The sequence below is a fragment of the Cheilinus undulatus genome, linkage group 12 (genome assembly GCF_018320785.1).
Source record: "Cheilinus undulatus linkage group 12, ASM1832078v1, whole genome shotgun sequence".
Taxonomy (NCBI): domain Eukaryota; kingdom Metazoa; phylum Chordata; class Actinopteri; order Labriformes; family Labridae; genus Cheilinus; species Cheilinus undulatus.
This window is the reverse complement of record NC_054876.1, coordinates 18,299,465-18,313,474: the sequence shown is the minus strand read 5'-3', so window position 1 is coordinate 18,313,474 and position 14,010 is coordinate 18,299,465. Positions and strand designations below refer to the sequence as shown.

Genomic DNA, 14,010 nt, shown 5'->3' with positions numbered 1-14,010 from the left:
CTTAATAAACTCTTTGTTAAAAAAGGCACAAAATTTAAACTAAAAATTCATTCAAAATTCCTAAAAAAATTTCAGGCATGCCCAAAATGTCAGTGCTAATTCCAGCCAAAACTTCAGTAAATTTTTCTCTCAAATTTATAAAAGAAATCCATAAAAATTCCCCTGAAAATCAGCAAAAACTTTTAAATCAAATTCCCAAAAATGACACGCACAAATTCTCCCAAATTTCCAAACAAATTTCCTAAAATTCCAGGAAATTTTAAAGGAAATTCCCTACTTAAATTTCCAAACTAATTCCCTAAGAACAAATAACATCACCAAATTCACACATACACAAAAATAATAATAATAATAATAAATTGCTTATAATTATAAGGCACATTCTCCAAAATATCGAAGAAAATTCCAGCCAAAATTTCAATTCAAATTCCAGGAAAAACAAATTCTCTAAAAGTTCCCGGAAAATTAAGGAAAATTTAAAGGTAATCCCCATTCAAATTTCCAATCAGATTCCCCCAAATATACAAATGAATTCACCCAGTTTACCATTAAGGTTCTTTAAAACTGCCAAAATTTTCAATTTAACTGTCAGAATTAAAGAAAACATGTTACAAAAAAAAAAATAAAGTTTCGATTCATATTCCAGGTAGAATTTACAAATTTTTTTTATAAAAGTTCCCAGGGAATTCAGGAAAATTTGAAGGAAAATCCCCACCTGCATTTCCAATCAAATTTCCCTAAATTTACAAATGAATCCCCCCAGTTTCCCACTAAGATAACTCCAAAACTTCCAAATACACTTCCATAGCGCCGCACCCCCCCAAAAAAACACTCAATCAAAACTGTCAAAATTAAGAAAACATGTTCCCAAAAGAATTCAAGAACTTTTCTTGAAAATTCAGAGTGAATTCTCCAGACAATCTAGGAAAATGATGTAAACTCATGTGAATTCAGAATAACTATCTAAAATGAGAAATGATTACTATGTTGTTATGTTGTAGGAAAGCCAAAGTGAATGTCCTCGTATGTACACACAGGGTCTCAGGAGGTTGAGGAATAGCATGACTCTAGTGCTCAGACTTGGCTGAATAAATCAGCGAATACATATTTTGGTCTTATGTGTCCTTTTTTCCTTCTTTATTTTCCTGACAGTTTTTGAGCTGATGCGTAAAGGGTGAGTAGAGAACATGTTCTTTTTTAAATAATTGAAAGCTCCCCATCTCCTGTTTGGTCTACCTTCACCTCCATGTCTTCCTCCTCTCCTTTATTCCTCCCATCTGACAGCATGCTGTTTGTTGAATCCCAGGCTTCAAAGGCTTTGGAAATGCTCTTAGGTTTTCACAGTTATCAGCAGCAGTAGTAAGCTGTGTAAATGTTTCACATTCTGATGCACGAGCTGCGCCTTCCTACACCGCTCTGATCTAATGATCAGGGACCTTTTGTTGTTCTCAGAGCCTGGAGGAGGGTGGGGGCAGCTGGTATCATTACACAAATGTACTTTAATAAGTAATGTTCTCCTTTTAATAGGAAGGTTTGCTCTGTTGGTAAGCTTTTTTAGGATGGGGGAGAACTTTTGCTCTCTTGTTGCCCCTGGGAGAGAGATGATAGACGGAGGAGCTGATTAATACTGAACAGCTGCCTGTTTTGGATTCTGCTTATCATAAAACTCTGCAGCTGCTGCTACAGCTACTGGCTCTACTTCTTCTAATAAAACAGACTGCTATTCTAACGTTTCAGTGCTGCAATATTGAGCACTGATGTTACAATGATAGAAAGTTTTACTGTTTGGATCTGTATTTTACAGAAGTCTTGTGTCCATACATTTTATTTTTTGTAAAATCAAAAACATAGATCATATTGGTTTACAAGAGTCGGTTCTTTGGGGTTATCCCAGAAGAAAAAGTATCTTCCCGCATGATGTTTTCCTTTGCTTTCAGAAAAGTTCTTATGATTCAGGTTCTTTGTAGCTACTGTACAGTTTTTAAGCTATCTGCACAGTAGTGATAGCTGTGAAGTACAGACCCACAGCCATCACGCAGTGCACTGGTGGTGGCTGCACTAGCAGGAAGGCCGGCCTTACGCCGGCTTCACTAAAACTCTTAAAAGACTGACATCTGAGACCCTGAGACAATTTGTCAGCAGGTCGCTAAGTTTTCAGTCCCAGACTTAGATTTTGCAAAGACTGGTGGTCACTTACTCCTCACTCCTTTTGAGATTATTTCCCATTACGCATCTGGTGGAAATTCACAACAACAATTTTTGGGCAGAGACCAAGATGTAGAAGGAGATCTCAGGTCTGAGCAGAAAAGTTTTTAAATCTCTCAAGTTCTGAGCGGACACTCAGCGACTCTAGAATAATCTATGCTCACGTTTATATTTTGAAAAATTGAAGTGATTTAATGTGCTTATGCGTAACGCTGGCTCCAACTGGTTGTGAATGACGGTTGTGCCACTGAGAAACACAATTTGCATACAACCTGTCTAAAGACTGAAGAAAGACTGCCTTAAAACTGCTAAAATCAAGTCTTATGACCACCTTACACCTAACGACTGCGACAATGGGAGCGAGCTGCGACTTTAGCAAGGCTCCCATGATTTTACCCTAGCTTTAGAGTTTTGTCTGCGACTTTGAAATCAGTGGAAAAGTCCTTAAGTGTTAAGCCGCCTAAAGCTGATTTTGCTATGGGAGTCTCAGCATTTTATCAGGGAAAATTGTTCAAAGTGATGTAGGACATGGTCAATTTTCAGATGAAAAAAACAAATCTTAAAAGTCGTCTTATACACCAGATTTTACAGCAATCTGTTTTCCTGTCATAACCAGTCATTTCTGGTTGTTTTCTCATGATTGAATGATATCTCCAGAGTTGCAAAAGGACAAAGTAAAACCTGATGCGTTCTTTAAACAGCTTGCCTTGCAAGGTACTTCTTACACACTGTATAGCCCTTTCACATATGCATCCCTGACATTTTCATGAAGTTTCAAAATAGCTGTAAGCATCAGCTCAACACATCATCATGATGCAAACACAGCCAGGAAGGTAGCCCTCACTGTTGCACCATGAGCAGTGAACAGTGATTACGACATTTTAAACTCACAACAACAAATCAGCATTATTAGCCATAAATAGATGTGTGTTCTGTTCCTGCTTGATGCTTTGCATTTAGGCTTGTGAAAGGGCAGAGAGATTCCAGAACAGTTAAATGGCCAAATAGAAATAATGGCAATAAATGCAAATTAATAACTGCCTAGGAAGAAAAATATTAAATATAGCCACAAATCATTTGTGTTTTAAGTGGTCCTGACTGAATAATTCCTTTAAAACTGTTCCTCACTGGTATCCAGGTGTTAAGATAGTTTGAAGTGGTTATGTCTGCAGACCCCACGTCTAGAGGCTGTTGATCTTGGAGCAGGCGGCATAGGTTCAAATCCAGCCTGTAGCTCCTTTCCTACATATCATTCCCTGCTCTCTCTCTCTCCTCAGTTTCTGGCTTTATCCACTGTCTCGTCTGAGTAAATGCAGAAAAAAAGAGAGTTTAGATGAATATAACTAAAGTGTTTTACCAACTACATATACTTGTAAACAAACACTTTTAATTGCTCAGACCGTCCTCGGATTGGCAGTCCTAATGTCCTCTAGAACCCTTTTGCTACAGTGAGATGTTAATGAATGTATTTGCTGTAGCTAATCCAAACAAATACTAGGATGTTTCTGGTGCTGTTGGATTTGGATCCATACAAGAAAAACAAAGTCTCAATCGCTGATTTTGGATCTCAGAGCTGTTTGGTCATCATGTTTGTCTGTTTGCATACATCTCTGCTTTTGGCATCAAAAATCTTGTGCTAATAAAGCAACTGATACTGATATTCTGAGGATTTGTCTGACTTGTTCTCTGTCTTCCTGTGTCTGCCTGCATGGATCCACAGTCCAGTGATGGAGGTGCCCACAGACAGCCCTCTGTCAGAGGAGCAGGCCAGGCTTTACTTCAGAGACGTCATCCTGGGGATAGAGTACTGTGAGTAGAATAAGACTAGTGTTTGAGCTGCTGAAATACACCTCTACAGAGTGTCAGTCAGATGTATTTTTGTGGATTTAAAGCTCTGATGCTCCACTACAGAGAGCTCCATGCAGTTTGAGAAGAATTTCTGTTTACCCATGAAGCATTAGTCTCCATTTCTAAAGATATCCCCCTCTATACTCAAGTATAAAATCAGAGACATGTCTTTCTCTACCCATATACTCTCTCAGTGCTCTCAAAAAGAAGTGCTCCTGTAGTGTTTCCTTTTTCAAAGAACAACATGTTCTTGACCGTCTGTCTGCAGGCCCTCAGGCTCTGTCAGCTGATGTGTGCTGTCCACTTCATCAGTATCGAGTCTCTCTTCACTGAAATGGTTTCCTCAAGCTGTGTCCTCATTTGCTGCACTAGATCTATTTCACTGAGCTATGAGACTAATGATTAGAGATCAATGCTGCCCTCTCTGAGCTCCGTCTTCAAAAATAAGGCCACAGAGGCTCAGATACTGATGCAAAAGCCGACTCTCATTGCTCAAATGTTGTGGTGTGTTACGTTTCAACAGATTAATATGTTAAAGCTCTTTGCAAACCTTTTTTTCCCTGTTTTTGAGTGCTTTAACCTGAATGAGTCACAGGTCAGTGTAGAGAGTCGGCTACATTTCCTGCTCAGTTTAACAAGTCAAATAAACAACTCCACTTTAATGGTGGATCCACTGAAAACTACACCAGGAGACCAATCAGAGTCTGCTCATAATAAGTACTGATAGATATGAGCTTAAAACGTCACTGAAGTGCATAATTTTTCCTCTGAAATGAAATCATAGCTGTGTATGACTGTGGCTGTAACTGAATTTCATGCACATGTTAGTCAGTGATGAGTAAAAGCAGTGGTCCTCAAATGGTGCGGCAAGGTACGCTAGTGTGCTTTGAAGGAAGTCTAGGTGTGCCTTGGGAATTTGTACAACCGAACATTAATACTACAACTTTATGAAAAGAACTGTAACCAGTTTTACCCACAGAATTAGCTGAGCCCCTGCTAGCATTCTGGCTAACACTTCTCTCATTTTGGAGGTGAAAAAAGAGACTAGCTATTGTTGGGTTCAGATGTTGAAATTATTTATTTGTGCTACTTTTAACCAATTTAACCACACTTACTACCAATTTTTTGCAACTTCTTTTGGTCACATTTAACCCATTTTTGTCCCTTTTTCCTACTTTTTTGCACATAATGGGCCATTTTTTCCTCTTCCCATTGCAACTCGTTACCCATTTGTCTTGTTTGTTTTGTTTAACCCTAATCTGCCACTTTCGAACCAATTTGCTACTTTTTGCCCAATTTTGCCACATTTTCTGTTACTTCAACCCCATTTTCGCCACTTTTCACCCAGTTTTGTCATTGTTTGCCCAACTTTTGAATTATTTAGTTATTTAGCTATATCGCAGCAAAGCACAGATAAATAAAACTTATTTTTTGTTGCTTTGATAAGAATGTTTATTATTCGGGTTAAATATATTGGTTATCACAATTTAACTTAACAATGGACCATGGTTTTGCTAACCTCTATGATTCCCCAGTTGGCTGGGAGTTGCCTTTATCCACCGTTATGAGCGTCCTTGACTGTAACATTATTTCAAGAGTCTATTTTGTATCAACGTGAGTATGGTGTGTCTTGAGATTCTTGCTTATGGACAAAAAAGGTTGAAAACCACAGAGTAAAAGTAATCAGTGAAGGAGGAACTGAGGCAGCAGTTCATACATCCTTTTCTACATAGTTCTTCAATATCCACAACCTTAAGCTTGGTGACACTTTCATGTTAAATCTATGCTGTAGCATATCATGCCATACTGTCCAGAGCCAACGTTAAAGACCAACAGGAATAGTAACAACGCATTAAAGCAGCTTTAAACACATAAAACAAGAACAGGACAGGAGTCCGTATCGCAGCAATGCCACGCAACCGGAAGCAAGGACAAGGAAACAGAGGACAGAGGAGTCAGGACAATTCACCCTTGGGTCATGATTTCTCTTACGTAGAAGGTGGTGGGTCCTGATGCCTGACGAGTTGAGAACCACTGGTCTAGAGCAGTGGTTGCCAGCCATTTCCTTGGAGACCCCCCCTCCCACTTGTATGTAAGAATCGCCTGGTCCCCCAGGCCCTGGATGAAAAATTATGCAATGCATATTTATCAAAAACTTAGATTCATTGGGGTCCAAGTACCAATTGGGTGCAACAGCACTATTGTAATTGTAGGCATTTTGTTTTTCTCTGTTTAGACATGAAGTAATTTGTATGAAAACTGGCAAAAACACCCAAAACTGAAAATGAGCGGTTGACATGAGTTTCAAAAATGGTCCAGAAGAATTGACACAGCAACACCACCTTTTGTGATATATGTTACACTGTCAAAAGACAGTTTTACTTTGATTTCTGAAATTTGGTGTGAAGACCCGGCTTTGGGAGATTTACAAAAGAAATAGCGGGACCATGATTCTATGTCCAACAAGAAATCCATCATTTTGAATAAATTAGCCAAAAGTGGGGCGTTTTGGTCCATTTCCAGGGGTCACACCTAATCTCACTAGTTTTAATTATTTTCTTTGATAGATGCCTGACAGAATAGGCTTGCATGCTCTTCCTTACCAAAAATCTTTAAATAAAACTATCCAGCCATTGTTTTATCAGGATTTTTTTAATATATGAAAAACTAATTTTGACTTCTGAAGAGTCGAATTAACAAACTGACTTTACTGCAGTAAAGCTTAAATGACCTGTAGACCCTTAAGACCAACAACCGTGACAAATGACTGAGACTAAACAAATCCATGCTGCATTCAGAGACAGAGAACATCTGGAGCAGCTGCAGCTATTTTTCCAAACCATTTACTTTTGCACAAATCTGAACCTTATAACCTCAAATAAGCAACATTTCCTTTAAAGAAATTATACAAACAAGAGGGACAGACCTAACTTCTTGATAAACCAACTAAAGGCTTTTATGAATGGACACAGATGCCAAAATTAATCTGCAGGAGTAAGACCAGTGTGTGCTGAATTAAATAGATTGTGTTGGACATGATGATGGTGTTTATGAACTCCTGACATTTTCTAAATAATATCTAGATATTCAGATACCCTGATAGTTTCTGGAAGAGCTTTATAGGTGTGCCACTGTTCTCAGGACTCTAATACTTTAGAGATGTTTCCACTATACAACCAAAAAAATAACAATGTTTCAGCAGATTCATAAGAAGATTCATAAGAAGAACACAAGCGTTTAGCTCCAGTGTGACCAAGGTCACCATCCTGCATACTGACTCACCCTTCGGCTCACCCAGACATTTTCCAGGGCACTTGTGAATCTTAAGTTTTGTTCAGACATGCACCCAAACTAGAAAAATTTCACGCGTGCATGTGTGAGAGGAGCCTCTTTGGTACATCATTATAATCTAAATGAGACAGAGACTCTGAATTAACCGCTTACACTTAGCTGTAAACCAGAAACAACCCGCTCATTATTAGCAGCCTTGTTTTCTAAATACTTATTTATTTACTATATATTCAACGCTCTATTAAAAACCTAAAGCAGCCACTGTCTGCTGGTTTCCTCCTGATGAACTCTAATATGGTTTTTGTGTCAAACCAGAGTGATACGGGATGTCTGTTTAAAGCCTAAATTAGCTTCAATTATAGATGCATGCACTCGTTCTGTAGGTCAGTGATGTGTGTTTTTAATCTGAGTAACATCAGAGCTCATATCACTTAACTGAAGGCCTTTGATAGGCTGAGTGTCTCATGTTTTAATAAGATCTCCTCAGACTAGAAGGCACCGTTTATCCAATCAGTGAAGTCTCCAGGGCTCAGACACAGAGGAGTAATCATGCCCTCAGATATACTAACTATACAGGGGACATATTTTACCCTTTTAAGACAAGTTTATATTGGTGGTCCCCAAAACATGCCCATGAAGTTTGTTGCTGAACAAACACTCTAGTTTCGGAGTTTTGCATGTTATACCTGCCACACCTCTGTAATAGAACAGATGAGCAATTAACTATTTAAAAAAAAAAAGTCTATGCACAGAAGCCCATAATAGACATACAAGTTTTTCTTCTGATGACGAGCAAGGCTGTCTATAAGGGGATAAAGGGGAGAGCTTTCTGGGGCCCAACCAAACTGGGGGCCAAGAGAGGTCAGCAAAATCACACTCCATTGTAAAATTGAATCACAGCTTTCTGTGAAAACCAGAGTTTATTTTTTATTGCCTGAATGATAATCACTCTTAAAAGCAAAGAAAATGTTTTATTTATTTTTTCTGTAGTATATAGCCACCTTGGAATTTAAACCCCTTTCCTTGAAATTGAAAAAAATGAGTAAAAAGTGAGAACATTGGGATAACAAAGGTGATGGAATGGGATTAACAAGTGTTCTCATTGGGTAAAGATGGCAAAAAAAAGGGTTAACAGAGGACAACTAAGCATTAAGTGGCGAAAAGGGGTAGAAAAGGAGTTGAAATAGGATAAAATTATGGCAAAAATTGGTCAAAAGAGGCAGAAAGTGGCAAAAAATGGGCAGAAAAATTGGTGAAAGTGAGATTAAAATGCACCAAAATTGGTCAGAGAGGCAAAAATAAGTAGACAGAGGAAAAGCATTGACAGAAAGTGGTACCATTCTTTCTAAAGTGGCAAAATCAGGCAGAAAAAGTGATGAAAAAGGGTTACAAGGGGCAGAAATGGATGTCAAGTGGCAAAAAGATATATTTTAGGGCCCAGACTGCACCTTTTTTCATTGAATAAATTTCTCTTACCAAAGTGGTGATGGGTACTGATATCTGACCAGATGATAACCACTGCCCTAGAGTACACTTTATAAGATTTCAACAATGAAAGGTCACCATAGAGGGCACTTAACCCCATATTTTCTGCTAGAAGGGCACCCTGGATGCAAATTTATAATGATTTTTCCCACTAAGAGGGCACAAAAGAGGGCACTATGTCTCGTTTTGTCCACTCAAAGGTCAACCTAGGGCACTCGACAAATTTTATCTACTTAAAGTGCACAAAAGAGTCAAATTGTGTTCACGTAGAAGGCACCCTATGAGCACTATTTGTCAGTGAAATGGCACCTTAGAGGACATTTATCTTTCTTATCTACCATAGTGGCATCCAAGAGGGCACTTTCGCTGGTTTTTGTTCAAACATCAGGGCACCAAGGGGCCAGTCAATATGACGATGGATCTCAGCATAGACCTATGGTCCAGACCAAGCAACTAGGCCTAGCGTGAGTGCGCAAAAAAAGCTAAATCTATTAGCCTGTTGTGGTAAATGAGGCTCGCTGTTGAATGCATTTGAAGCATAAAATCTGGTATTAGGGGGTGCAGCTATTCTTACTTTATATGAAGAATTGCCAGTGACTTTGAAACTTTAAAATGACTGTCCTGGACGTCTTTAACATGGAGACTATATTTTTATCCAAATTGGTTGTCCCAGTTACCTGACAACAAATGAAGTTGTTTAAAGCGAAGCATTTTTAGCTCTTACTATGAGACAACATTTCAATATGACTTATATGCAACCTTTTTAAATGTCCATTTTGCCCTTTTCTGCAGAGAATTTGAACTTCTTTTTCCCATGTGAACAGCAGACTCAGCTGATGTTAAAACGTTCTATGACCTGGCATTTAAAGCAACAAAGAGAGAGCAGAGGTAACGAGGTAGTTTTTTCAGTAGAGCAGAACAGTATGACTAAACATGCAACGCTGTTACCCCTTGTGTTCCCTCCTTGTTAGGATACAAGCTGGAGTTGTATTTATTGTTGATAAAATGTTTGTTTCTTTACAGTACATATTTGTACAGCATCACATCAGCAGTCTTTTTCCCTATCAACTAATGCAAAAGCCAACAAACCCTTAAATCTCTGCTAAATTCAGAAATACAGATAAATAATCATATTGGTAAGGGACCAGTCCATGTTGACACACTGGGTGAGAAAAATGCACGAAAGCATTTGTTCTGCTGGTTGAGTCAAATGAATGATCAAATAATCAAAAAATAATGATCTGTTCCTCATTAGTGTCTGCAGCTGAATGCAATATTAGCAGTGGCACAGTCAAGGCTTAGCTGGTGGAGTAAATATCAGCAGGCTGTGATTATCTTTGGCTAATGACTGACTCACATCCGATCTGTTTTTTTGTTGTTGTTGTTGTTGTTGTTTTTGCACTGCCTTAATATGAAGGTGCATTTATGATTTTCATGTGTCCTATCTGTTTTGGATCCTGTTTTTAAGAATGTGATATCACAAAACAAGTGGTTCAGTTTCTTTAACATTTTTTCTAGATACATTATATTGACAAAATTATTTGGACGCCAGTAACAGTTTGGAAATGCCCTGCTGTCTACACAGACATGGGACGAAGCTATAATACATACACTGTGATATAATTTCAAAGTTCCAGTGACAAAAAGCCTGATGTTTTACTGTTGGAAGACCAAAAAATATGCCTTCTGCCAGAGATCCTTTTGCTGGCAGCTGTGGAATGAGGTCGAGGGTGTCTGACTGCTTACTTCACCTTGGGGAGCCTCTCAACTCTAAAAACATGGGAGAAAATTTTCCATTTGATGTCAAATTTCATGAAACTTTCAATATTAACAATCACCAACATCAATTTCTCACCTCAAAAATTCCCACAAGTTAATTAAGTGATGAACTCGTACCCAAAAGTCTATAAAAAGTCTTAATTGCTGCTGTGAAGTTTGACACATTTAAGTTGAGTTGAGCAGAAGCTTGACATTTTTTTCAAAGGTCATAAAACTGCATGTTTTAAATGATGACAAGGGATTTCTATATTTACTGGATCCATTGCTTTTATTTTTACTTCACAAACATTTTCAGTGTTTTAATTTGAATGCATTTAATGCTTTATGATTCAAATCACATACATTTTTTATCACCATAAGTTTTATTATAACCTTTTATGACTTCCAACCTTGATTATAAATGACCATGTTTAAGCTGTTAATGACAAATGAAATGATAAATGAAAAATATCACAATGAGAAGATTTATCACTATTTTCTTCAAATTGCAACAATTTTCATTAGATCAACCTCAAATTATACAATTAATAGTTTATCACTTTGATTAATTCGCATGAGCTTCTGTCACCTCCACATTTATCATTTAACTGTTGTTTTTTTGTTCATCCCTCTTAAAAGAAAAGAATTACAGTATGCTGTGCCCCAATTTGAGGCCAGAAAATCTTCCAGGGCTCACCAAACCCTTGTATTCTAGTTTCATAAACAGGGATTTCAATGCAAATGCTTTGACTTTAACCTACTAACACTACTTAGAAAGTGTTGGGGTTTTTTTGGTCACAAAGACAAAATTGTATATATTATAGATATGACCCATTTGTTTCATTTCCTGTTGCCAGTATGGGGCACTACGGTGATATTTTTGCATGTTGGCATTTTCAGTACAACACTGATGTCTTGCTAAACCAGGGGTGTCAAACTCAATCTCAGCAGGGTCTGGATTCTGAATTTCGGTCCAATTTGAGAGCCTTACAGGGTCAACGTCTAACCATAAACTGTCAACCTTATTTTCAACAGTAATAAATAATGGGGGAAAAAATGGCACTGATGATAAATGATTTTGAGATTAAAAGAAGTCAAAATGACAAGTTGAAAGGCTCAAAATCTGAGATAAATAGTCAAACGTATTAGTTCAAAAGGTCATAACTCAAAATTAAGTGTCAAAATAATGTTTTAAAAAAGTAAAATATGAAAAAAAGTCAGAATTATGTTTTAAAGGCCAAAACATGACATAAAATTGAAAAGTATTGAGTAAAAAAACATTAAATATTACTTAAAATTTAAAATTGTGACCTAAAAGATGAAAAAAATGACATAAGTCAAATCTATAAATTCGAAAAGGCAAAATATGAGAACTTAATAATAAATAATAAAAATAAAATAAATAAAATTGAAAAAAAATGAAATGAATAGAAAATTTCTTTACCACATCCTGACTTTTTATGTAATTATTTTAAGCCTTTGTTTTTCAATTTTTTATGACTTGACATTCTTTTTAATTATCGGGGTTAAGTTTACATTCTTGTACTGGAAATCTGCAGATGTTAGTGGACCACTTATAATAAAAATATGATATGATCTTGCAGGGTATAACCATACAACAGGCCGGATTTGGCCCCCGAGCCTTGAGTTTGACACCCCTTTGCTAGAAAATGTTGAAAAACATAGGATAAAGTATGAAAAAGTTAGAACAGGTTAAAGTCATTTGGCACCTTAAAAAAGGCCTGATTTTGAAATTGTGATTCACTGGTGGACTTCCTGTTGGGATTTAAGCATAGGTCCAAGAGGTTTTTTGTAGGCCTAGTGATGACCCATATGCAGACCAAAAAACATAAGCCTGGGTTGAACAGTGTGCAAGGGCTGATGTGGTTTTTTTTTGTTGTTGTTGTTTTTTGTGGCAACAAAGAAAAAATCAGTGGAGCAAATGTTCAACTGGCAGAAGGGGCTGATGTGACCAAGTACTGATATTGGGGCATGGATGTTTTCAGGGTCAATGTGTGATTATTCTTGTGAAGTTTGGTGATGATTGAAATAAACATTAAAATGTTGAAAGGCATTATTGGTGCAATTTCACAAAAAAAAGGACAAAAAGTAGTGTAAAAGTGAGCCCCTATGGCAGCCACGCCCCATGGTAAAAACTCAAGCTTTTGAGAGCTTTTGATCTCAAGGTTGTCTAGTTTGAGCAAAAAATTCTGGAGTCAATTAGATGAAAGCCCTCAGACCAGTTCATTAAAAGGTGCAAAATATCTGCAAAAATGCAAAAATTTGACCTTTTGCCGTTTGTAGTGCGTTTCCTGTAGGTTTTAGAGGATGGCCTCAGGAGACTTTTCGGCCCCCAAAACAGGCCGCACAGAGGCGGGGAAAATAAATCCCTTCAATTTCAATAGGGTCCTCGTCGACCATGTCGGTGCTCGGGCCTTAATAAAACTGAAGCAATAGCAGAAACGATAAATAAAAGAAGAGGTATAGCTGGGAGAAAAGCCCTGGAGAGTCTTTAAAGTAGTCCACTGCTGTTAATAGACCATGAATGACTTAATCATGCAGATCCAGTAAATCATGACTCAGTGTTTATCTGGTATTGTTAAGATGATGGTTAATTTCCTCTGTCGTCTCCTCAGTGCACTACCAGAAGATCGTCCACCGGGACATCAAGCCATCTAACTTGTTGCTGGGGGATGACGGTCATGTGAAGATAGCAGACTTCGGAGTCAGCAACCAGTTTGAGGGAAATGATGCTCTGCTTTCCGGCACCGCTGGAACTCCTGCTTTTATGGCTCCAGAGACACTTTCTGACACACGCAAGAGCTTTAGTGGAAAAGTAAGTCAACTTCACATTTATGGAACAATTTTAGGAGCTGAACTCCTGCGGTCACTGCAGCTGCTGGCTTAAGCCTTAAACCCACTACTTTAAATGAGAACCATTAAACCAAGATGAGGTTTCAGACCTTCGCCGACCTGCTAATCCAAGGACAAAACTGTCATTGTCCATCCCCTCTGTGAGTGAGCTGGTTGGAGTCATTAGTCCTGCTAAGAATAGCACCATTACCAGTCTGAAGGAACAGATCTATTTTACATTGCTGATATTGATTTGTGAATGTTTCCCATCATTAAGCTGCTTCTGTTTGAACAGTCAAATAAAGATCAGCCATGTTTGTGGAGGATAATACCGCTCAGATTTAATGATTGGATCGACAACCTCCTGCCTCCATGTTTAATGTACCCCTTTCATAATGCTTACATAATTAAAAATCTGCTCAGGTCTTTGAATCAGTCTTATGTAATATTTGAACAAATATCTACAGAAGACCTTCGATATCTAGGCTTCAGACTGAACCCTGACATTCTCCTCTTATCAAACATTTCCCCTGATATCTATCACTGTTTACTACCAATGGATTTGCTCAA

The 14,010-nt window shown here is 37.8% G+C and overlaps 1 protein-coding gene across 2 annotated transcripts in view; it reads left to right on the top strand.

Annotated features, from left to right (window-relative positions):
- The window catches only part of camkk1a (calcium/calmodulin-dependent protein kinase kinase 1, alpha a), a 136,731-nt gene that overhangs the window by 95,066 nt on the left and 27,655 nt on the right, over positions 1-14,010 (top strand). For both annotated transcript variants that reach the window (XM_041801638.1, XM_041801637.1), the window contains exons 8-10: positions 1,153-1,174; positions 3,926-4,014; positions 13,224-13,423. In XM_041801638.1, coding sequence (XP_041657572.1) covers positions 1,153-1,174; positions 3,926-4,014; positions 13,224-13,423 — 311 coding nt within the window. The remainder of the gene's footprint in view (positions 1-1,152; positions 1,175-3,925; positions 4,015-13,223; positions 13,424-14,010) is intronic.